General features: G+C 37.5%; 2 protein-coding genes across 7 annotated transcripts in view; both read left to right on the top strand.

Moving 5' to 3' along the window:
• Nucleotides 1-23,517, top strand: part of LOC134854907 (mpv17-like protein) — a 518,847-nt gene extending 495,330 nt beyond the window's left edge. For 2 of the 3 annotated variants that reach the window (XM_063871300.1, XM_063871299.1), the window contains exons 2-7: nucleotides 15,930-16,022; nucleotides 18,599-18,723; nucleotides 18,973-19,065; nucleotides 20,577-20,672; nucleotides 21,602-21,687; nucleotides 22,745-23,508. In XM_063871300.1, coding sequence (XP_063727370.1) covers nucleotides 15,941-16,022; nucleotides 18,599-18,723; nucleotides 18,973-19,065; nucleotides 20,577-20,672; nucleotides 21,602-21,687; nucleotides 22,745-22,853 — 591 coding nt within the window. In that variant the 5' untranslated portion in view covers nucleotides 15,930-15,940 and the 3' untranslated portion in view covers nucleotides 22,854-23,508. Of the gene's footprint in view, nucleotides 1-15,929; nucleotides 16,023-18,598; nucleotides 18,724-18,972; nucleotides 19,066-20,576; nucleotides 20,673-21,601; nucleotides 21,688-22,744 lie in introns of all 3 variants that reach the window. The other variant, XM_063871301.1, reaches the window with a different exon arrangement.
• Nucleotides 1-24,803, top strand: part of LOC134854905 (potassium voltage-gated channel subfamily C member 4-like) — a 529,156-nt gene that overhangs the window by 145,200 nt on the left and 359,153 nt on the right. The gene's annotated exons all lie outside the window — the stretch shown is intronic.

Genomic DNA, 24,803 nt, shown 5'->3' with positions numbered 1-24,803 from the left:
CTTTTGTGAAAACAACTAACCAAAATCATAATTAAAACACCAAACTAATAAAAATTTTATAAAATGTAAATTATACCTTGCAGTATATAGATCAGCATACAACACCAAAAACGAACATCCAAAGACAAAATGACCCCACTACACTCGAAAAAGAATGGCCAACCACAATCAATATGCCGCCCACAATCACAACTCAAAGGATTTAGAGTACGACTTGACTTCGCAGAAAGGACTTCATTGAACTAGACCAATGACCACCTCGATGTTCAAGTATACGTACAGATCCGAGTAACCAGGCATCCCCTCCACGCACAATCTCCACGCCATTCCCAGACAAGGTCAACCCAAAAGAAGTTCTCTATATGAAACAGAAAAACCTGTCATTGCCAACCATTCTGAAATCAGATTTGAGTTTGTTGCGAAAACCCAGTCGTTGTCATAAGAAGACACAACGATTGAACCTGGAACTTCTCTAACAAAAGAACCCAGAAGAAATATGATGTTCGCCAAATACCAACGTTCATCATCCATCCTTTGAATTACAGAAAGACTATTCTAAAAAACTCTGTAAAACCCGGATGGGTGGAACCAGATCTAAACTACATTTTACGATTGGATAAATTAGATATTTTACCACTGTAAAGTATTTAATATTAACCAATCATGATCCATCTAACTAACAACCCACTTATTTGTAAGTGCTGAAATTACTTGTAATTTCAGCACCAGAGAGATTTGAATTTAACTTAGAAATTAGTTGACTCTCCAAGAGGACTTCAGCAGCCGCAATAAACCAGTATACCTTAGATCTATTGAGCCTAGCAGAGACTAGTTAAACAACCTGAGACTAGATAGTATAAGAGTAAGATTAGGATCGGTATTAGACTAAGAAGTTGCACGAATCTATCCGGCCGAAAATAAGATAGCGTGACGAGCAGACGGTGTACCCTATCCGAAATTACTCTATGAGTTAACCACCTTGGTCCTAACTCACTCCGAAATCGGTACTTAAATTGAAATTATGATTCAGAATTAAAAATATAGTCCAAAAACCAATTGAGCCAAAACTTGATTCGGTAATACTAGTTCCCATCAAGCTTTTCAATTCTGCCAGTTTGCTTTTGTCATTCTTTAAATGGGGAAAAGATTTGTAATTTGGCATTTTTTAAATTTTTGAGTTTGACTGATTTAAAAGCCCCGTGAACCCAAAGCTTCGGTTTTCTAGTTGAGACAAAAACTGGTTTTTCCAAACGCCTGGTATATATGGTGAAAATTACAGACGACTTTTAAGGGTGAAACCAGAAACAAGCAAAAAACTTGTTTCACGAAACTTTGCAGGAAACCCCAACTTGTCAAGTTTCCAACCCCAAGTGAGCTGTTCGAAGTTCTAAAAACCCGTAGAGTAATTTCATATTAAGTAATTTTTTCACTCGATACGCTATCTTATTTTCGGCTGAATATACTTTTGTGCATCTCTTCAGTTTCGTACCGATCTTTTTCTTACTCTTATTTTCTAGGTCTCAAAATATCCTGATAAAATACTGGTGGTAAGAATTTTTATTTGGAGAACAACTTGATTTTCTTCGATATAAAAATTCTGTGACTAATAACATTCAAGACTTTGCTATTAAGTATATAAATGTAAGTTATGGAATATGATTGGCTAGTAATAAATACCTTACAATCACATTTTACATCAAAGATGGTTGTGGATGGTCGCACTCATCCAAGATTAACTAAGAGCTTGAAATGTTTTCAAATTAAAACGCTTCATTTATTTTCAGTACAAAGTGCTCGGTTGGGTTTCTTCCCTATACTGCATGTTTCAATCGTGATTGGGCTGCGCACCGTCCTTTTTGTCTTGAAGTGTTTTATGTGGTGTTTATCATTCAACGGGTAGTGTTTGCCACAGAGGATTGATCGCTCAATTGTGCGCAATTCCGCATTTGAGTAGATCGTATATGGTTTGATGAAGAGACGGAGCAACATTTTTATTCAAGTTATCTTGAACTCAATCTTCTTCCTTTATGAACAAACCATGTTGGGTTGATTGTCTCAGCATGATTGTCCACACTGAGTCTGGTGGTTTCTTTTTGGTCACTATTGTTTTGCTTCGAAGTCTGGCATTCGCTGTACCATTTAGATATAACATCATTATGCTGTTTGAAGTTTTTGCTATAAGTTTAATAAATTTATAGAGTTTTCTTATTAGTTTGTTAATTTTGGATATTGGTCAACTCTAGAATCACTCAGAGTAAAAACTATGCGGGGTTTGAGCGGGTGACAGCACGGTGGGTTAATCCGGCTTTGAACATGATCCTTAGCTGGTAGGTAAAACCAGTTGTGGGGAGTACACTATTGATGGGTAATTCTGCTGACGGGACTTTCTCCCTTTTTGTTTTTGATCCGTTTTTCTGGGTCTCATTTGGGTTTTATGACTGGGTATTATATTTCTTTCAATTTGTCTGAAAATTTTTATTTTTCGCAGTAATTTAATTGTAGCCTCAGATCAGATGTTACAGGGCTATCGCGGGCTAAGTCTTGTGGGCTATCGTTGCCCAATCATGCTCTAGAATAACCATGAATGTTCAGCCCTACTTATATATTTTTAGGCAGCGACAGGAAGTGTCTTTTTGTGACACAAGGCTGAAAGCCACCTCTCCATCGTCCTCTGAGCTGATCATCATCGCCTCCAAACCTTTCATCTGATCGTACGCAATCATCCAATCTTTTTGTTACCGCAACCGATCTACGTAGTTCGGCAACACCTCTACTCTTGATTCCTGCAAAAAGACCTGTGCACGTTCTTTTTTGTATACTTTCTAGGCACGTTTCTAAATCCTTTCCAGGCAGTCATAATTTCCGTGGGAGAACAGGATCCGCGTGAGCCGTCCCGGTCTCATATTGGGCCGGAATAGCCTGTAATCTTTCGCGTGCCTCTTCATGTGTTGATTAGCATGAGCGTACAAACAGAAAGTTAGCATGGCTCCGAACCAAGAGAAAAATCGAATGGTTTCTGTTGGCGTGGCGAATGCTTTACAAGCAGTCTCGAACACATCCAGCTTTTCAGAATTGTCTCTCGCGAGGATGTTTTCCACTATGGGTGATTCAGTCTCTCGATAGTTCGCGACATTTTCCTCAATGCAGCAAAATGCCAACATAGAGCTCACTATGCATCAAGTGAACTTTTGTTGATGGTCCAGCTATCCAAATGATTTAATTTCTTCTGCGTCCCAGAACAGGCACAAGTTGCTCTTTTCATGAAACAACAAAATCTGCGCCTTGAATATTCAGCATGAGTTGCACCAGTCTAATGCTACATGAGTGACAAGTATATTCAATATGAGTCACGTTGATCTGTCTAGCGTTCCTCTCTCCGGAAGCTTCCAACAACGACTCGAACTTCATCATCATCGCGTGAACAGTATTAGATTAATCCATCACAGAAGCGTTTTTTGTTACTTTTTATTGGTAATTTGCCTCTCGAAAATGCTAGAGTTCTATTTTTCGTAGCTTAGGATCCCCCCATATTTTACTTAGCTCCTCCTCTTTTCCCCAGGCATAGCTCCTCATAACTTTCTCAAGAGTCTGTGTGAATTACGAGACATTCTGACTAAGCATAACCATTTTGGTTACAAGAATGCTATATCAATCAGGATTCTCTGACTGGCAGCCTCCACCACTGTCTTGTGTGCTGGATAGACACTTTCGCAGAAACTTGCGAGGACCGGCGAGAGATTTCGCGTTGACTTGCAGGCTATAACCATCGCTCGCGGGGAAGCCAACTCTGCCTCTTATTTTCCAACACTTGATGTGCTTCTGATTCATCTGTAACACACCTGGCCAAGACACCTTCAATGATGTTTGAAATCCAATTGCTCTAGAGACTCCAGACTACATAACCTCGAGAAAAATCCAAAGGAGGAGGCCAATTTCATGGCCGTTCCCTCTTAACAAATCGCCAGGATCTGCACATGGCTTCTGTCCAACTCGGTTATATCAGCCAACCACGTGGCCAAGTCTTTGCTCTGCTTTGATTGAATTTTCACTCAAGTTATACCATCACATCGATGGGCGCCATCATTAACTTTTATTTCTAAATAGTCACTTGGCTCTACCTTATTTTTGTTTGTCGATTGGTGGGGCCTAATCAGTTTTTGCACCGTACTTGGGACTATCAAATCTTCAATCTTCTCTGGCATCAGTCTAACTTTCTCTGTACAGTTACTGTTCAAATTGGCACACCAGGATGGTCTTAATAATTTCAGATTGCGCTAGGTTTGTATTCAAGACATTCTCCCCCACTCCAAGTCGTAATTCGACATTCTTTCCGGACCTTAGAATGGATATTAATCTTGAGTCATCTTCTAGAAGCTGGTCTGTGTCGGTTTTTCTCTCTCAAGAACTTCGATCTCCTAAATTTTTGCCATCCAGAACTTCAATGAGACCAATTGATTTTCCCCTTCAATAGATGGCTTGGACAAATCTTCTGACTTCATCTTGGTCGATGGACATCGTGACTGTTGTCAAGCTTCTTGCTTGAAAACCGTCTGATCTCATCAATCTTAGTTTTTTTCTCCAGTTTTTTTCTGGTCAGCTGTTCAGCTGGTCAGTCTGTTCAGCTTTCTCCGTCCCTTCGCTCTGATAGACATCCAGAATTACGCTCGACACTCTGTTTTTTATCGCCTTTTTCTTCGATGTCGTCAGATGACATGTCCAGATAGTTGAGTCTGGAATGAATGACACGATCCATCCCACAGTATACTCAGCGTCTTTTCTCTTTCCGATGTCATCGCGAACCATATAATGCGCCAACATATAAAAAATATTCAAGATCCTGTCCCCAGCTTTTTTCTATCCTTCGATGTGAAATCTGAAAAAGTAACGCCTGCTAAGCACCAGGTAAACAGCAAATGATTTTCGGTCTTGATAAATGGATTCGCGAGCAAAAATTTTGATGTGAGGGGGCCCTCATCTCAGTCTCGAAGTACTCTTGTAGTAACTTTCCTTGACAAATCAAACTCCTTGCTAGTTTGCTTCGTCAATCAAGACTACTTTTTGGGTTGTTTTTGGATGGCCCAGTTTGCTTCTCTTCGCTTCACCCTTATCTTGGTGTTCCAGGCTCTTTCGCATCTCCTCGACAATATCATAAGCTATCCACCACGCGCTAGCCTTTTCTCAAGAGGTACATAAGTCACTTGTTCGCTGATTTCTTGGTAAAAACTGTGTATCTACTCTAGGCTGACACCATTTTCTACATTTGTCCATTGTAGGGCCTCCATTTGTCTTTGTTTTTGTGTTCTGAGGTATCCTTCTGTTATTGTCTCTGGTTTCGTTATGTTCTCGAGCTCCTTTACTACTTCTTTTGGCTTTCTGGACGAGGAGTTGTCCCGGTACGCAGAAGTCTTCCATCTGGCGATTATCATCGGGGGTGTCTCTTCCAAGAAAGCTTTCGATACGGCTTCAGTTGAAGGAATTCGTACAACTGATTCCAATTTGCGTTTCCATGATTTCGATTCTTTGGGCGGAGAGGTCGAGGTGATCACTACGGACCTTGCTTCTTTGTCTTATTCATTATCCGCCAATTTTCACAGAACCCCCTCCCTGACCTCAAGCCTGCTGGTTTCATCAGGCCTAGTTTTATCAAGCATACTAGATTTTTTTTGGGGAAGGAGGCTTAGGTGTAACGAGATCATTTATCATTTTAGTAGAAAAATCTTTTTTTGTTCCGTGTTTTTTTTGTGTTTGAATTTTTATAGTAGAGTTGTCTTTACGAGCTCGAGGAGCAGTTGCAACTCCTCTCTCCTTCATTTCTCCAATCTTGTTCAGGAGCATTTATCTAGCATCAGGATCTAGACCTGTTCCTATTGGCACAGTTTCGCCGTATTCCATCACCACCCCCACAGCTCGTCCTTGCATTGGTCCTGTGACCTTGTCAAGAGCAGTGGCGCTGTGATGCCCAAATTAGTCGTTCTAATAATCAGTTATTGAGCCTGATAACACGTTCTTTTTCAGAATGATTTTCAATTCAAGTTTCAAAAAATCAAACAAGTTGTCCAGATTGGCTCTTTCAGGACCTGGTTCAGTTCTTTTTTTTAATAGTAGGAGGATCCAAAACTTTGGATGTTTTCAACGGGGCCCTTCCTGCGCTCTCTCATTCTGGATTTCATTTGGTACGAATTTTTAGGTCAACCTTGTTCGGGCTCTGGGCCTTTAAGAACAGCAAATCACCGCTCATGCGTTCCGTCAAGATGCTTTTCTCGCACCAATTCAGACTAATTCCATCCTAGATGCAGACGAGCCTGATGTTCAACAACGAATCTCTAGAGGCCGAAAGTAACGGGCCTGGAAACTTAAAGGTTACGGCGGGACATGGAGGCAGGTTACGAGTTCGCCAAGACATATTACCATCCCTAGAGGATCTGAACGCATTACCAAGCATAGGTCCAGGAGTAAGGGTACGCCGTCGTTGTAAGCTTCGAATTCGGCCTTCGTCTTTGATATCTTGGTCACGAAGTTCTCAACAGTCCCCTGGTCGCTGAGAACAGCGTTTCAAGATCACGATGACCCATTTTACACCCGGGACTCAAATATCAAGTATCTGCAGTAGGCTCCTGGTTTTTAACTCGCCTTCCGCTTCATCCGTCCAGAATCCGGCCACAGTGGTTTCACAAACATTCCTACACTCATCTGGCACACATCTGCTCTTTCCAGTGCCTTTTCAAGAATTCCCACATCTGAAACCTCAAGAGGTGGACGCCTTCTTCATTTCGCTTTTCTACTCTTTCTAGGCTTGGTGTCAGAAATGGCCATTGAAAATTATCACAGGGGCCCCAGTTTGTCAGGCTCCCGAAGTGATCGCTAAAGGGTTGGTTTTCACTGATTGTGGATTACGCTATTGTTCCTGAAGCCACAACTTCGATGACAGAGGGCTTACTGCTTGCTGTTTGTCAGGTTTGTCTGCTCGTGTTTTAAACTGACTTGCCAGTTTCGAGATCTCGGGACCCAAGTATTTATCGATCTTTATCTATATATCCACAAAAGCACAAGAATTTCTCTCATTGAATGGGAGAAATCTGCCCAACATGCAGCTAGCTCCAATTTGAGGGGCCTCAAGTCTTTTAATTCTAGGTATCTGCTCGGATCTTTTCTCAGCATTGTTTCTCCAGTATCTTTAGCTATGAGAACCAACATGGGTTACACAAATTTCAGTGCTGCTGGCAATGCGGTGTAACCGGGTGAGAACGCACTGTAGTTTTTGATCAAAATCTGGCTACTCAATCAAGAAGATGTTCCTATCAGATCCGAGCTCGCCACTTTTACTACTCTAGCAGCACTCGTATTCTGATAATCATAGAGAGCCAAAATTTTGCTACATCCGAGACTCCGAAATCTTCTCCATACCGAAAATCAAAATTCAAGCTAGAGTCAGCGTAGGCCGAGTCTGCTACTTCCATCGTCTTTGGCTCCAGAAACCCTTTGGCTCCAAATTTCCATCGTCTTTGACTATTATTTGGTGCTTGGGGTGACTACCAGCAGTATCTTGGAACTTACGCGATTTCTGGGGGGTTCTGCAAACTACCTCAAGCTCTCGAGATCCCTTTGTTGTCTTTCAATAATTTAAAATTTCGAGATCTCTGCAGTTGTGGCTCGGGAATAGTTCAATTCGTAATCCACGCAGTAATTGCCACTCAAGTCGTCGTAATTCAGCTGAGCCAGTTGCAATGCAGCCCTTAGCTCTTGTTCGAACGTTAGTTTTGCACGGTTTGTTTTGCCCAGCTGCTCTAAATAGCGGGATCTATAGGACAAATCCTTTGTCCATTAGCTACTCTTATCTACCTTTGTGTTGTCCCTTCTAGAGGTTGCTTTCGTCTCAGGGTTTTTGGATGAGGCTTGACGGGCTGGACTCCTGCCTGAACTGTCTCTAGAACTCCTGCTCTCGGCTCTTCTAGAACTTAACAATCTAAATGTTATGAAAATCGTCCACTCTGTGGAAAGGTCCCAGGGAAAGCTCCCAGAGGTCCCACTCTGGATCAAGTATCTTTCCAGATTGTCAAAAGGCGACTGACAGAAGAAGTTAGCCAGTCCTCTCCAATTATAAACAACTATCATCACTCCCTATATTTTTAAAATTAATGGAACGCCGCTTGTTCATTTAATTATACAGACAAGATCCCAATTTGATTTTCGAAAAAAACGGTCATGCGTCATAAAGTTGCTGGTAATCCTGGACAAATTATACCGGTCCATTAAAAACAGAGGTCAAGTGGATATACAATTGAATGGACTAGAAAAAATCCTTTGACAACGTTGAACACGGAATCTTCTCAGCTAAGCTATTCACGCTTGATATCAGAGGTCATTTATAAAAACTGATGAAATCTTTCTTGTCTAACAGATACTAAAAGGCTAGAGTTGGTGAACTATCCAGTCCGTTGTTAGTAACAAGTGATGTGCCCTAAGGATCAAATCTTGCTAGTCTACTTTTTGTTTTTTACATCAATTACTTTTCTGACTTGTAAAAGATTTCTTTCCCACTTTTATGCGCTGACGGCGCCAAATTCATTGCAATCAACAAATCCAATCTTAGTTTCCAAAACGATTTTTGCCGCATTAAGAAGTAGAATTACAAACTCCATCTACCTCTGTGTGTGAAGAAGAGCTTACACAATTCCATGATCAACTCACCCAAAAGTTTATGTTTCTCTGGTGAGATGATCAACAAAGTGTGTGCAATTCGACCACAATGACGAAAAATACAAATTAGTAACATCATTAACGAAATTTTCTTAGAGCAGTTCAGTGGGATAGTTAACTGTGTCGGACAATTAACATTGTTTTTTTGTTGAATTGAACAATTTTGAGAGGTCTATTTGGATTTACGTTACTTTTTTTCTATGACACGTAACGATTTTCTATTTCGCAGCAACTAAAACCGCTAAAATCAGAGAGGAGATTTTCGCTGATCAGTAATAGAGGTGTGACAAAGCAGTTCACGATAATCAGCGGAGCTAACGGGAGAATTTGATGCCCTTCCTGATCGTGAAGAAGACGTTTCTTTACTCAGATTCAACAATCTGGAAGGGTACTTTAGAACAACTTTAGACTGCATTTTAACAACTTTTAGCTTCCCGGAATTTCCTGAATTGAATTAATTTAACATCAAGTTTATTTTCAGAGTGAAAGGGTTGGGTTGATCCAACTCCGATGAATAAGATAATTTTATCTACTGAACAAAAACAATAGTAATTCAATAAATAGGAAGTAGCCGTACTTTCAGGAGTTACCTCGTGGTCTGGGGACATGAGACCCAGTCTTGAGCTCACTATTTTGCATATAACTAAGTAAATTTGCCCGGTTTGGCTGATAACCTTTAAGTTGACTTCGTCGACCCGATAATACTTCAAGCACACATTGAACTGGCTTTGGTAGAGACGGTTAAAAGCATGTGAAGTTATGTTTAGATGAGGGCCATTCGTTTTAAAAACTAGTTTGATTTTCCGTTGGTATTTGATTGCGGGCGAATTTTACAACTATGTTTTTGTGGCGCTCCTGGGTGTTATTCAAAACATTATGATCGTCGAATCCATTAAAGAAAGCACTCTGCGTCGAGCGGATGCTCTGAAAAAAGCTCTTAATCAAGGGTCGGAAGGCTTTTTAATCTAGTTAGGACCAAAAATTGTCGTATTGAGAAGGGTGGGAGGATCGGCAATCCCGTCGTTGCCTGAGTGTTACATGACCAAAAACAGTTGAAGTCATACAAAAAACCTAAGAGAAAGTAGTAAAGTACCCAAGAAAAAACCAAAATAAGTACAAAAACACCGAAAAATAAATAAAAACCAAAAAATGTTTAAAAAAACTTTAAAATCTCTAAAAATCTTCCACCCAGACGAGATGTGATCCGACCTTCCCGTTTGTTTTTAGTAGATATTTTTTGTGGTAAAGGCATTAATATTAAACGAGATAGTAACGATTAAACTACAGCCTTTTCCTTTTGCCTGTACTGTAGGGTTGTTTGAGTATTTAAGCACGTTAATGCTGATTTGCGCTCAATGCGGAAATGTCAAATGAATGGATTAGAAGACTAATCCGGCAAGCAGTGAAGGAAGCAGTAGAAAGAGTCTCAAGGACAGCAATAATTGACCGTTCGGTATTATTAACAAGTTTTATATCCTTTTTGGTAGAGAAATTACGATATCAATCTGTGAGAGGCTCGACAGTGACTGCACTATAGTGACCATCCGCCGAGTTGAGATTTTCTGAGTTATTCAATTAAATTCGGCTATTGAACAGAGCCACAGGGGTATGATACTTTTTTTACTACTGCTTATACTACCTGTATTAATAATCCTATTCCGTTTTACTACTAAAAAGACCGTAAACAGACCTGTTTTTAGGGTCAAAATTTTGATATTTTAACCCCCCCACAAAACGCCATTTTTTCGTTATCTATATCTTTGAAAGTGAAAAAATGCTGAAATAGTGAGTTAATTTGCCCTTCGACTAATATATAATATCAGGTTTTAAGTGCGGACGTTATTAGAAAAAATCCAATTTTTCGTGATTTTTGGAAAAACGAAACGCCGCAAAATAAGAAAAATTTTGGTATGAAAAACTGTGAGATAAAAACTGTTGTCTGGAAAACAAACACTAGTGAGTCGACAGGTTTTAGAATCCGTTTTCCATCAATCTTCCTGATTCCAATGGAATCGGACTTAACGAGTTTGATTTAGTGGATTCATTAATCCGGAGATATCCTGTTAGCCTTTTTTTTGAAATTTTTTTTTGCGCTGAAATGTTCTTTTTTTAGTTTTTTGCGTCAAACTAGAAAATTTAGGCCTTTTGAGCTCGAATTGATAGTTCTTAGGCCAATAGGACAAGAACTGCAAAAAAAGTTAGGCCGAACCTATACGTTTGAAAATTTTTTGAATTAGGACAAAAGACGTTTTACTTCATAATTATAGAATCACTGGACCAATCCAATTTATTTTGGTATCATTAAATTAGGAGTTAAACACGTTTGAAATTTAACTAACTGTTTTTTGGAAGACTTTATCATAGAAAGCTTTTTGGAATATTTTTAGTAAAAACACAGGTTTTGACGATAGACTTTTTTCTATTCATAAAATTTTTGGACAGCCTTTATAATCCTACAAAACGCTAGCAGCGGTTGAACAAGGCACTTTTACGTTTTTTTTCCACGATAAAGATGGGCTAGCAAGCCTTGAAATTGACAGTCAAATCGCAAATAAGCTTATCAAATCACATCCCCTAGTTAAGGGAATCAGTAAAATAAGCAGCTTAGCTTCAATCCGGAAGGGTCCAAATTCAGAGCGCACCCTTTCTAGTTGGTCAATTTTTCATAATAGAGTACTACTTTTGTAACTGGAAGGGTCTCGGTATAAATTTTTGTCAACTCGGACAGGTAACAATTTTGCCAACAAGGAAGGGTCATATTTTTTCCAATCCGGAAGAGCCATAGTTTTGCCTATTTGGAGGGTTTCCAATCCGGAGAGATCCTGTTTTTGTCAATCCGAAAGGGTCATTTTTTTGCCAATTCGTAAGGGTCTAAAACTTTATACGAAAGCAAGACAATTTAGCGGATACTTATTAGGATTTTCGGACAAATAGGAAGGCCGAGAAGGACAGGGATGACATGCTTTTAAATAGAGATCTAAGCCCGGAGAGTTGGCCTAATCAAAAACAGAACTCGACATTGAACTAATTTGGATTGAAATTTGAAACTGATTTTTCTGGAAGATTGGTTGCCTTGAGATCCAGCTCGGGTAATCAGAAGGCAGATAGGTAAAACTAAACTCAGTGGATGCAATAGACGCCCAGTAGAGAATGAGAAACAGCATTCAGGTTTTGTCTGAATAGGGCTCTTTTAGAAAACAGTTCGAACAGAACTGGATCTGTTTAGTCGTTACAGAGTTAAAAAACGTCTTTTAAGTACACTCAAAAAGTTTTCAAACTTAAAGGTTCCTCCTAACTTTTTCCGCAATTGGTGTCTTACTAACCTGAAAAGTAGTGATCCGATTTCGAAAGGTTTATACTCGCTTCTAGTTCAATGCGAAAAAAAAAGATCTAAAAAATCTGCCAAAAACAATGCTACTTGGACCCCTCCGAATTGATGAATCCACTAAATCAATTTTGTTAAATTTGATTTCGCTGGGTTAGGAAGATTCTTGGAAACGGTTTCTAAACCTGTTGATTCACCAGTAAATGTTGTTCGAGCAACAATTTTTATTGCACTAACTGAAAAATTTCGAAAAATTTTATTATTTTGTGGCGTTTCTTTTTTTTTCAAAATCACGAAAAATCCAATTATTTCCAACCACGTCCGAACTAAATTCAACCGGTTGCTTGAGTTATATTAGTCCAGTTAAAACGTAACTCACTATCTTAGCGCTTTTTTTTTTCAAAAAATGCCGATATCTGAAGAATTGCGATTTGTGGGGGATCAAAATATCACTATCTTGACCCGAAAAACCGGTCTGTTTACGGTCTGTTTGACTGAAAAACGGTCTAGGAATGTTAATACGAGTAGAAAATTAGGTATTAAAAATAGTTTTAAACTCCTTCGGGTCCATTCAACATCTGAACTAAGGTGCTTAACTCGGAAACTCGCAATTCGGAAACTCTGTGCCAAAAGAGATACAAAACTTGTTAACGATACCCAACAGTCGATTATTGTTTTCCCTGAGACCCTTTCTGCTACTCCTTGCACTGCTTGCCGGTTAATGCTTCCGCACTAGTTGCACTAGTTCCGTGACCTTCCGGGTTGAGCGCAACTTAGCATTAACGTGCTTAAATACTCAAACAACCCTTCAGCGCAGGCACCAGAAAAACGCCACAATTTTGATAGTAACCTTTAAAAACAACAATATATCTAACAGCAACAAACGGTAGGGTCGGATCACATATCGTTTGGGGGATGATTTCTACTGACTTTATAAGTTATACAGTTTTTTGTTTTTTTTTTTTCGTTAATTTTTTTTTTGTTTTGGCTTTTTCTTAGTTATAATACAAATTTTGTTTTGTTTTGTACTATATCTTTAAATGTTTTTGATCCCCCCACCCTTCAGGATACCAGGATACGTGAACCTTCGGTCTTAACTAAGTTAAAAAGCTAAGCCGGGCAATACGGAAAGCTTCCGCGTTTGGAATCACCCTTCCGGCCCTTGGATAAGGGCCTTATTGAGAGCTTTTGCTCGGCGCGGAGTGCTTCGGTAATGGGTCTGCCGCTCCTGATGTTAAAAACTAACACGCAGGAGCGCCACAAAATAATATATGTAACATTCGCCCGGAAGTACATACCGATGGAAAAAACTAGGTTTCAAAAACGACTGGCTAGCGTCTAAACACAACTTCAAGGGTTTTTAACCGTCTCTACCAAAGCCAGTTCAATGATGGTCCATTAACATCGGGTTGAAAAAGTCGCTACAAATTAAAGCTACCGGCCAAAACGCGCAAACTAACATAGTAATATGCAAAAATGGTGAGCTCATACCTGGGTCTAAGTATCCGGGGCTGGGTCTCTTGGCTGGGTCGTCTGAAAATAGGGCTACTACTTAAAGATTATAGTATTATTCTTTTAATCAGTGAAAGCTTCACATGCTTTTAACTGTCTCTACCAAAGCCAGTTCAATGTGTGGTCCATTAGCATCGGGTCTACAAAGTCATTACAATTTAAGGCTATCGGCCAAACCGCGCAAGTAAACATAGTTATATGCAAAAATTTTAGGCTCATGGCTGGGTCCCAGTATCAATGGCTGGGTCTCCTAAAAACGGGGCCATTTCATAATTTCTATGATTCTATTGATTTTGTTTTGTAAATAATATACATCATATCCATCGGAGATGGATCAGCTCTTTCCATCAACTCATAGCTTCTCATACTCTGAAAAATGGATTAAATAAAATAATTCATTTCAGCACATTCCAGGAAGCTCAAAATTGATAAAATTCGGTGTCTGCAGTTTTCCCCGAGACCCTTCCGGATTCCTGTATCCTGTCAACGAGCTGTCTTCTTGGTGACCTGAAAGGATAGCAAATCTTCCCAATAGCCCTCCTGATTCTCGAGAATAGATCGGTAACGATTGTACCAGTACAATAGTTACAATTTGGAGGGTTCTTCGGATATTGATGTATACAAATTCTGATGTTCGCTATAAATCATCTACGTCTTGTTTTTTTAGCGAAAATCGCTTTTCTGATATTCGCGTTTTTTCAGTAGTCGCTAAATTTCAAGGTCATTACGTGTCTTTATTTTCGAACGAATTTTTAAAAATTGCTTCATCACCACAAATTGACCCTTCCCGATGCGTTCAAATGAACAATTTGTAACAGTCGTCCGCTAAAGTCACATATGAGGTTAAGAAGAGTAGGCCTTATAACCATTGGCTGAAGGGTCAGTGACATTACCTCCTGTTTTTTTTTGAACCTCATTCGGTCGGAGTCAATTCGGTTAGCTTAAGACGTGGGACATCAAGATCGTGTAAGAGTAGTAGTAATAGTAGTAGTAGTAGTAGTAGTAGTAGTAGTAGTAGTAGGGATTTAGTGTTTCCACAAGGGGTCCAGGCCCCTGTCATCCTTCACGTCTCATATCGCGAGTCTAGTTCTACAATTGTTTGTCGCACAATCACATGCCAGCTTCCATGTTCATTATTTCTTTCGTGTAACAGCCTAAAGAACACCACGAGAATACCCCCATCTAGAAATGAGAACGTCCCCATGGCTAGGTCTTAACATACCTAAAACACGCGAAATCCGTCAAAAGTAGGGTTAGAAACTCAAGTAAAACCTTTAGTTTTTATTGGTTATTGGACTTTTGATCCATTTCAGATAAATCAACCTAAAACCCGTCTTATCTCAACGTAATTGAGTAAATTCAATACTCTAATATTGAAATGAATCTAGACTCAAGTATTTAATGTAACTAAGATAACTCTGGAAGTCTTAAGTAAATTCTCAGTAGTTTTCTCAGTAGTATTTTTCTCTGAATCATTGGGCAGTTGGACTCCTCTACCTGCCCAATCAAATTTTCGCGTTGTTCTCTGATAGGAATTCGCGATGTTTTCTGTCAGGAGTTGATGATGTTCCCTGTACTCGAGTTGATGATTTCATTTAAATTGCGAACAGCATTTCACTGCAGCTGAATTTTCGTCAATTTTCCCGCAATATGCTTCGGAATCTGATTGAATTGACTTCTCATTACAATTGTTGCGATAAAATTGAGCATAACATGGTCGATTCGAATTTTTCAAAAATTACAGTTTCCCCCAAAATCAAGGCCAGAATTCCGAACATGACCGACTGGCACAATTAACGCCATTAATCATTCAAAACAGCCAATTTTCTCACTAAACTGCTCCAAATAAAAATTTGTCGATGACATGCATTTCAGGCCATTCTGGTCGAATGTCACGTTGGTTATTACGGGTGGAGATTGCTCAATTGATCCTTAATTTTCACAGTTCATCGACAGGATCTTCTTGATTGCTGATCTTTGTTGACGAAACTGCTTTTTCGCATTGATTAGGGTTATTTCATTAAACCCAATCCTTCTCGATTCGCAAAATAGGATAAATTACGTTCCGGAAAGTATTTTCTTTTCGCTGCATAAATAGCTCGTTCGATATTTTTTTTCTATTATTTCGTTCCTTAACGACCGATCTCGATGTTTGCAAATCCAACTTTTAAAAATAAATCCTGGAGTTTTTTGTAGCCTTCATTTTTCGTCTTTTTCGACAAATCAAGTTCTTAAGTGCTATTTTTGACCTATCATGCGCTCCTGGTGTTCAATAAAATCATTTCACATTCAAGTCAAATGGTACACAAGTTTTGTTAAAATGTTTAGTTTTAAAAGTCACTGAACGTTGTTACCGTATTTGAAAAAAGATGTCAACGAAGAGTTTTTTCCTTTCAGGTGGTATGGATGGGGTTGCATCGAAGTTTGTTGAGCCATATCAATGTATTTGCCAGAAAAAAAACATACATCTTCAGCAGCATTGCAGCAGGTAGATACGAGTCGTTTTCGAACTTCGATAAACGTTTTTCTATTGGTGTTTTTTGAATGGTAACAATCTATTTCAGTGTTGATTTTAATAACTCGCTACGGTCGCCGCTCGCGAATGAGAAATTACAGCAGTCCCGAAGCCCCGAAAGTTCATTTATAAGCTCTTTCCCTTTTTAACTTCGAGTAGATTATCACCCGTCCCCGAGTAGGTAGTAGTTATTTGTTTTATTTTTTGATTTATTGTTGCTCCTTGGTTTCTAACAGCTAAGCGTCCAGAATTAAGTTTGTAATTTTCTCTGTAAATTGTTTCAGGGTGTTTGCACAACGAATGTTTTAAAATATATCAAGAATTTTCATTAAGTTTCTGAAAAGAAAATTATTTTTTTTTCAAGTTTGACCTAATTGTTTTAAGTTTTCACTGGCGCGAGTTTTAAAAGGGGAATGTTTTCAAGTTTTTGAAAAGATTTCGACTGTTTTTTAAAGTTAATAGTTTTTGTTTGTTTCAGTTTGTAATTTTTTATCAATTTTTCTTACACTCATGTATAATTTTTATGTACATGAAATTGTTGTAGTTAGTTGACTTCATAGCGTTGAGAGTTTTTAAAGGTTTTTCTTACGCTTGCCATAGGCAAGCGTTATGAAATCGGAGTATATACTTGTTTCGGGTTAGAAACTAGGTAAAAGAATCACTTGAATCATTTTAGTTCACATTTTGCGTTGCTTAGGCAACTGCCTACAAAGACAAATGTCATGGGTTCGAACCCGGTTAGGAGATTTTTTTCTAAAACAAAGAATTTCCGCGCTTCACTTCTGTTTGTCTAATTGTTTTTTTATTGGATTAGTTGCCACAAATCTTCAAATTAATGGCAGATTTTCAAATTAATGTTCGGATTTATGGTCTCTGGTTGATTTTGTACTAAAAATGCGTGGAGCTAGTCGTAGTTTTATTTAGTTTCGTGAGTTTTAATAAAATTTATAAAGTTTATAAAATTTCATTTGAAATCGATTTTATTGCGTATAGTTTTAATATGCAAAAGTTTTCTAAAAACAAATTCATATGAAACTTTCGAAGATGATCACGATTTTCCAGAATGTTTTTTTTTCACTTTTGACATGACTGTTTTTTTGTCTACAAAAGGATGTGGCGAGTGTCGTGTGATATTCAAAAATTTGGTTCTTTCCTGCAGAAAAAATTGAAAAATAAAGAATTTTGGTGTTTTTTTTGCAATAGTTCTTATGGACCTTATCATTCTGGATAAGTTTAATGTCTTTGGGATGTTTTTATAGTTTTTTAAAGTTTTCATAGGTTTTGTGCAATTTGTTTTTTGTGACAACTGTTGCAGTCATTTTTTTTCAAGTCTTTGCCTTTAGGACATGAAGGTGGTTTGGTTGTATGACTTTATGCAAAGTTTTTGAATTCAATTAGGAATTTTTTGATCATTTGACCTAGTTTTTTTAATCGTTTCCTTCATGTATTTTAGGTACTTCATTTCCATAAGAAATGAAATGAGTTATTTTTCATTTTTTAGCCTACCATTTCTTCAATACATTTTTTAACTTTCTTTTGAAACCTACCTTTTGAACTGGCATTTTATTTGTATCGCAAGTGTTGAAACCTATCTTATCTACTAGTTATGAGCTGAGCTTCGCTTCTGTGTAGTAATGCTTTACGCTGTATTTTTGGCTTATATTTTAGCATGGGAAGTGGTGCAATCTCAGCTTTGCCTCTGTGAGACAATATTTTTTGTAAATGTTTTTTGATTCAATTTTTTTAAAACATTTTTGTCATCATTTTCTTAGTTATAAGCGAGCAATGAATGAGTGCGTATGATATCGCAAATGTCATGAGCGTATGATATCGCAAATGTTGCTTCAAAAGCAGCACAATTTACGGAATCGTTAACAGTTTTTAGAATCTTTTAGCCAATAAAAATGTGGGTACTAAATTAAGTCTAATATACAAAGTAGTGGATTCTACGTACAGTTTGTGGAATCCTCTCACTAAATAGCGGAATCTGCTTACGTTTGCGGAATCCGCTTACGTTTGCGGAATAAGCTTACATTTGCCGAATCCACTTACAAGTGCAGAAAACGCAACAACTTGCTTTATTCGTTCGTTGCGGATTCCCGCCGCACAACTAATGTGCCGACAATTTTTACGTTTCAAGGTATTTATGCGTGGATTACGCAACATTTTGTGAGCATAATTTTGAACCTACAGGAGCTTACATAGAGCAAATGGTGCGTGTATAAAGAGAGCAGTTTAGCCTAGTAATGATTCGGTTCAGTGAATTTTGGTTTCAAAAATAGTGGTAAAGTTTTCTGCTAAAGTTGGACCGCATTTTTTTTGAACGAAACATCACGTCTTTCTTTTTTAATTTCCATCTATTAGTAATGAGAAAGCAGCAACTAATGCGAGCTTTTATGGTAGGCCGATTTGTTGCTAGTTTAGGTGATAGATTTCCTTAAGATTTGCGAGATTTTATTGATTCTCATCCTTTTTTGCCGTTTTTTCATGCTTGCTCACCAAGTGCAGCTTCGCCTGTTTGTAAATCCAATTTTATCTTTTTTGCTTAGGTACTGCAATGTCTCTAGGTGACCTTATCTACCAGTCATTTGAGATCAGCAGTGACCCTAGCAAGGATAGAAGACTGTCCTGGGAGCGCAATGTCAAACTGGCTCTCTGTGGCTTCATATACTTTGTACGTTAATCTACCTTTTTCTCGTCAAATTAGGCAAAATTCCAGCACCGCTCACTGCCCCGCCCCTTAAAAATATGCGTATTTTGTAAATTGGCACCAAAGTCACCTTTAGAAACTTGCTAAGGCCAGGATGTTTAACTCCTGAGGATGGTGATAACTCATAATAGTGTGTTGCGGATATTTACAGAGCTGGATTTTAATTTTTATGACACAGATTGAGAGTGTTTGTTTTTGCATTATTGTTTTTAGGGTCCCACAATGCGATTCTGGTATGGAACTTTGGACAGACTCTTCGCACATCGGACATTTTTTCGACCCCTCAAAATGTTAATAGTTGATCAGGTAATGTTTTTTCTTGAGTGGTGAAAAATCAAAAGAAGTACCTACCAGCCAAAAAAGCGGAGCATTCGGTAGCGTGCGCAGATTTGTTTTAACGGGAGAGCGATTTCTAAAAGTTCTCGGTAATTTCGTCAACTTGGTTTAGGTCGACCAAATTGATTTTCCAAGCTCTCCCTTCTACTATAAGAGTCGATGAACATGGAGCAGAAACTTATATAGCTTATCGTGATTGTTTGTGTGGGAAAAGTCTTCAAATTTGTTCACAACCAAATTAGTTTTTTTTTGCGGTTTGATTTTTTGTTTCTTTATAAGTTCACTTCGTTTCCTTTTCATTAAAAAGAATGCAAAGTCCCTTATTGAACAGCAAAAGTGTAAAGGTGGCGAAAAGTAAGTTCGAATGGATAGATAGAAAAGTACTCCCCCATGTGACATAACGTTTCATTAGCAGATTTTGTATCTTTAATAAGGTTTTCAGCTTTCGCAGCCGAAAACAAAGCTGCCTATTGATTCAGTTTTCTAAAATTAAATTAATTTTATCTAACAAATGTCAATACTCAATTGTTTTAAAAATTCAAAGAGCTTTAAACCAAATAATTTCTACTTTGAATTTCAAAGGTTGTCATTTTGTTTCTTTGCGTTCATTGACTCTTTTCCAAAGATCTGTTTGCTGTGTTTGTTACCTGAAAAAATCTTTCTAAGAGTCGATGAACTTAGTATATATGTCGCGATGATTTGTTTCGTTTTTTAAGCTGTTCAGGCTGAAATTTTTTTTTTTCGCGGTTTTACTTTTGATTTCTTTTTAAGTTCACTTCATTTCCTTTGTTAAAAGGAAAAAATCCACTATCAATCAGCGAAAGTATAAAGGTCACAAAAAAACTTGATCGATTTCTAGTTTCGAAAATGAAGTTTCAGATATTCCATCGAAATAAAAATTTACCGATTGATCCAGTTTTCTCAAATTGGGTTAACTTTATAGAAAAAGTGTCTATCATAAATTGTTCTACAAATTCAAAAAGTTTTAAGGGCATCTACTTTTTCTTTGAAATTGGAAAGTTGGGTTATTTCTAAAAAAAACAAGTCAGTTTTTTTTTCCTGTTCAATTGCGTTCATTTGCTTTTCCATTTGTCTGCCGGCTGTTTGTTGTTAGCGAATACCCTGCGCTCTTCAATTATAATAGTGGAATCCATTGAACAAATCTCTCATTTCTGCAATTGATATTGTTTTATCAGATTGCGTTTGTTTAATTTAAAAAGTTTTAATCATAAAAGGTTCGTGGAATCCAAGAGCTTTAAGGTCGTAGATTTTGCGTGCGAAGTTGAAAATTTTTTGAAAAAAAGTTTCTTTTGTTCATGTAAATTTTGCCTATTTTGTGTTGACTGTTTGTTATGCTTGTAGTATTCGAGGGTAGGATAATATTAATTTTAGTTAGAACTTAAATTGCAAATTGGGTTTTAAGGCTTGAGTGCAGTTAGTGATTTTTTAAATGTATGTAGTCCTGGTAATTTTTGCTTCAGGGAATATTTGCGCCATGCTACATGGTGACGGTGCTCTTTGTAACCAAGCTAGCCAGAGGTCAAGATTTCACATCAATATCCAACAACTTTGCTCAAGTAAGTTCGAATTGCTAGAAAGAAAATAACTTCCCCGCCCCCATGTGACAAAACATTCAGTTTGCATGTTTTGTATCTTAAATACAAGCGGCTCATTTTCTGAACGACTGAATTAGCTCCCAGAATTGTACATATATAGTGAAACCAATGCGTCGGAACCGCAACGGCTATAGGTTACCTCAATATGAACTTGATATGAAATGTTTGCAAGAAAACAATGAAATTGAATTGTAGGTGAACCTTGTATTTAAAAAGCGTAAAAGGTGTCGTCTTGCTTTATAAGTCATTGAACCCTGCTTGAAGGTCAATTTTTGCAAATGATTTACCATTCATATTGGGGTTTCCAGGTTTGTCTATGAGAACCAAAATTGCTTGGGTAATAATTCAAATTGATAAATTCATTACAGTTAGACAAGGTGAACATTTGCCATTAAATTTAATCATATAGGGATATGAAAATAAGGCATAAATCAATTTATCTTTTCAAATATTGATTAAATTCTCAGAATTCCTGCTGAGAAAAAAAACCATTTGATCAGTATGGCTTATGTTATTTTGTTTTCAGATAAAATGTTCTTGGAAGCTTGGTAAATGTTTCCAATGTGTATGCAATTTAAAATCTAATTGCCATTATTATCTGTCACCGGCTATTTTATCTAGCTTCTCGAATTTTTAAATTTCACGCCATTTCGACCTTTTTTGTGTTTTGTGAACGAAATTGACCTTCAAGCAGGGTTCAATGTTTTATAAAGCAAGAAGACATCTTTTCAAAGAGAGACTTTTTGCGCTTTTTAATTGCCAGGCTCATCTAGAGTTCAGTTTCATTGTTTCCTTGCAAATATTTCGTATCTAGTTCCGCGCGAGTTAAGTAAAAGTTGATTCGGTCGTGGTTCGTGGTTAGTTTTGTTTCTATGCTGCTTGTGTTTTAGGACTACCCCAAACTTCTTTCTGGCAACTGGAAGGTGTGGCCCTGGGTCCAAATTGTCAACTTCACCATCATTCCTCTGCGCTTCAGGTCAGCAGCATTCAGAATGTACTCATCGCATAGATTCTGAAGGTCTCTCATTTAACCAACTTCGATTAAGTTAATCGAAGTTCAGTCACTCAAGTCGCCTATCTGGTAGAACTTGTTGCGTTGTTAATAAGAATAAATTCGATGAATTCATTCAAGCTGCTACTTTATAAGCTACTAAAGGTTAGTTACTAACTTTGCTACCTGGATTACCTGCTTTAATTTTCCTTTTTAAGTGTCAATGAACCGAGTGAAGACACTTGAAGTCGTGTTGATTTTTGTTCATTTTTTAAGTGCAAGTGTTGTTCAATGTAATTTCAAAGGGGGTACTGGAAACTTTAATTTTTCTTATAAAATATTTTTTTTCGGCTCAAAGTTTGTCTGCTCGAAGATAGTCGGCTGTGTTTCCTCTTCGTAAGTTTTGTTCCCTTGCTAATTTAATATTCAAATGTCTGACATGTTTGCCTAGAATGAATTTCTATCGAGACGTTCGTTTTTTTTGTAAATCGAATTATCGGGCTTTCGCTTGTCTGCTTGTCTTATTTCGACTTAGTTGCCAATTAGCTTGCGCTGTCAGTGATTCTCATCATAGATGAAAGTGTTGTTGATTTACTCCTGTAATCTGTAAATTTATTAGCCCTGACGTAGATTTTCCTTGGTTTTATTTTTTTCGCCTAAAAGTTTTTCGGCCTAAATGGTTTCGGTTTATGTTTTATCGGCTTAGTTACTTTGCTTTGTGTCGCTTCAAAGGCAAAAAATGATTGGTTTTTCTTCAATGTTTCAGGCAGTTTGTGTTGCAAGTCTTCAAAATTTAAAAAATAAGTTGTTCGAAATTTTTTTTTGATGACAACAATTGCTTATGACATTTTTTGTGTCCGGCTATATGGACATCTACCCGATTGCTATCAGCTTAATGGCCGCTCGGAAAACACTTGAAGCTTTTTAGTACAGGCGCTTGTGTTTTTGTAGGAAAACGCGTGTTACACTTTGAACAGATAGGATCGCGTGAACAGATAGGATCAATTAAGTTAAGGACCTTGATGATTTTTTTTTGTTTCAGAGTGCTGTGGGCCAACTTCATTGCAGTATTTTGGAACTCGTATGTTTCTCGGATGAGCAGTGTTCAACACGGCAATCTCAAAGGAACAGTTACGGCAGTGCCTTCTTAGCCTAAAACACTATTAGTGCATTATAATTAACCCATTATTAGTGCAGAAACAATCCTTTGGAAAAAGTTTTCATGTTTTTCCTAGAGAAAGAGGAAGGTTTATTACTTGCCAAGTTAACCCACGAATTACATTTGTCAAAGAATGGGCAACGTGGCTCTTTATCTCTCCCACCAAATCACATAAGCATCATTTTTTTATGGTGTAGCGAGTAATTTTACCAGGTTAAATTTCAAGACCAAATCTGTCTGTCATGAACTGCTTAGTCCGCATACAAATTTTTGTAACATTCGCACAATTTGAACAAAATTACTTTCCAAAATTTGGGGATAACGGGGGCGGCAGTTTTTTTGTTTTCTTTTTTTTTCTTATATGGCGCTTTTGATACCTGGGTTAAGTTTACCAATGAACTTTCCACTCTTTCTTCTCAAACCCATTGACCTCAGAGAAATTTTTCTATTTTATTAATATTTCACTGGATTTAATTCAATTTCATCTATTTTGATTCAAATAAATCAATGTACAGTATTGGTTCACGTGTTTTAATTGGTTAAGTATACTTGTTTTATCATTCATCCTGCTGTTTTCAGAATCAAAGCACTACATTTGTACAAAGAATAATCAATTTTATATAGATTACCAGAAATTAATTTAACTAAATCCCAATTGTAAAATATAGATATAATATGTTTTGCGGTAAGAACAATTCGTTAACGCTGGCCTTCAATGTTTCAACTTGAACAGACAGAACGCCTCGGAAATTTTCTTCTTCGGAATTGAGATACTCGCGTTTCAGTGTCATTTCATGTTTACGCTTGCGATTAGCAAGCGTTATCAAATCGGAATGTTGACTTTTTTTTACAAAATCAGTTTTTTTTTCGGAGCAACTATGGTCTGCTCAAAGATTGTCGGCCTTGTTTCTGCTTCCTAAGTTTGTACAGTTGCTTATTTGAATTTCAAATGCCTTGCTTGGCATCTTTGCCTAAAATTTCTGTTTGAAAAAAGTCTCTACCGATTTTCATAAAAGGGGTATCCATAGAAAGACCGCCTTCTTTCTTTCGTGCCTGCATACTCTCCTGGTCGCCCTGTGCTTCACCCCTTTGCCTACAGACTTCGAAAAAGTCTGTGGGGAGATATTTGAAGGATTCTCAAAAACATCTTTCAAATCTGGGAATTTGGCTTGAATGAAAATTACCGATTTCGGAACGTTTTTGAACTAAGACCGTTTTTCATAGAAACTTTCTGAATTTTCTGAAAAACTATCCTATCAAATCTGTGATTAACTTCAATCAAAAGATGCGGTTGCGCGAATTTTTCTTGCAGAAGAGGCTACTCCTTTATGTTTTGTAAAAGAAAGGTTATTTTTGGTAAAATTCCAAATTCTCAAAAATGTTCACTCTTCATTTATTTTAGTAGAGAAACAACTAAGGTTTTGGGCAAAGTCCAATATTTAATGCTGCTGCTATGCTGACGTGCTCAGCTCCATGTGAATTAAATTTTCACTAATTGCTACTGTGTGTGTACTTGTTACTACAGGGTAGTTTTATGGGTGACTTGTATTTTTGTAGTTTTTCAAAAATTTAGTTTTTTTTCTGCTTAACTGGGAAATATTTGACCGATATTTTTGATTTTTTTTCCGTTTTTTCAAAGACTAAACTACCATTTCTGAGACTTTGGTTTCAATCAATAAAACGGATTTGAAAATTAAGCTCCTTTGAATTAGCGGCTACGCGCAAACTTTTTTACACTTACTGTTATGGCTCTCGGAATTGTCAAGTTTTTGATTTTTTGATTGTTTTTTGAATCTTTTTCAACTTTTCTCGAAAACTAACCTCTCAAATCTGAGGTTGTGGGTTCAATAGAAATAACGGGTAGTGGGAAGTTATACTGTATTAGAGACTACTATCAATTTTTTTTAGAAAAAAAAGATATCGTCCTCGGCAAAGTCAATTT

This window comes from Symsagittifera roscoffensis, chromosome 9, assembly GCF_963678635.1.
Source record: "Symsagittifera roscoffensis chromosome 9, txSymRosc1.1, whole genome shotgun sequence".
Lineage (NCBI taxonomy): Eukaryota > Metazoa > Xenacoelomorpha > Acoela > Convolutidae > Symsagittifera > Symsagittifera roscoffensis.
The sequence above is the reverse complement of the archived record's forward strand: the minus strand, read 5'-3'. Positions and strand labels throughout refer to the sequence as shown.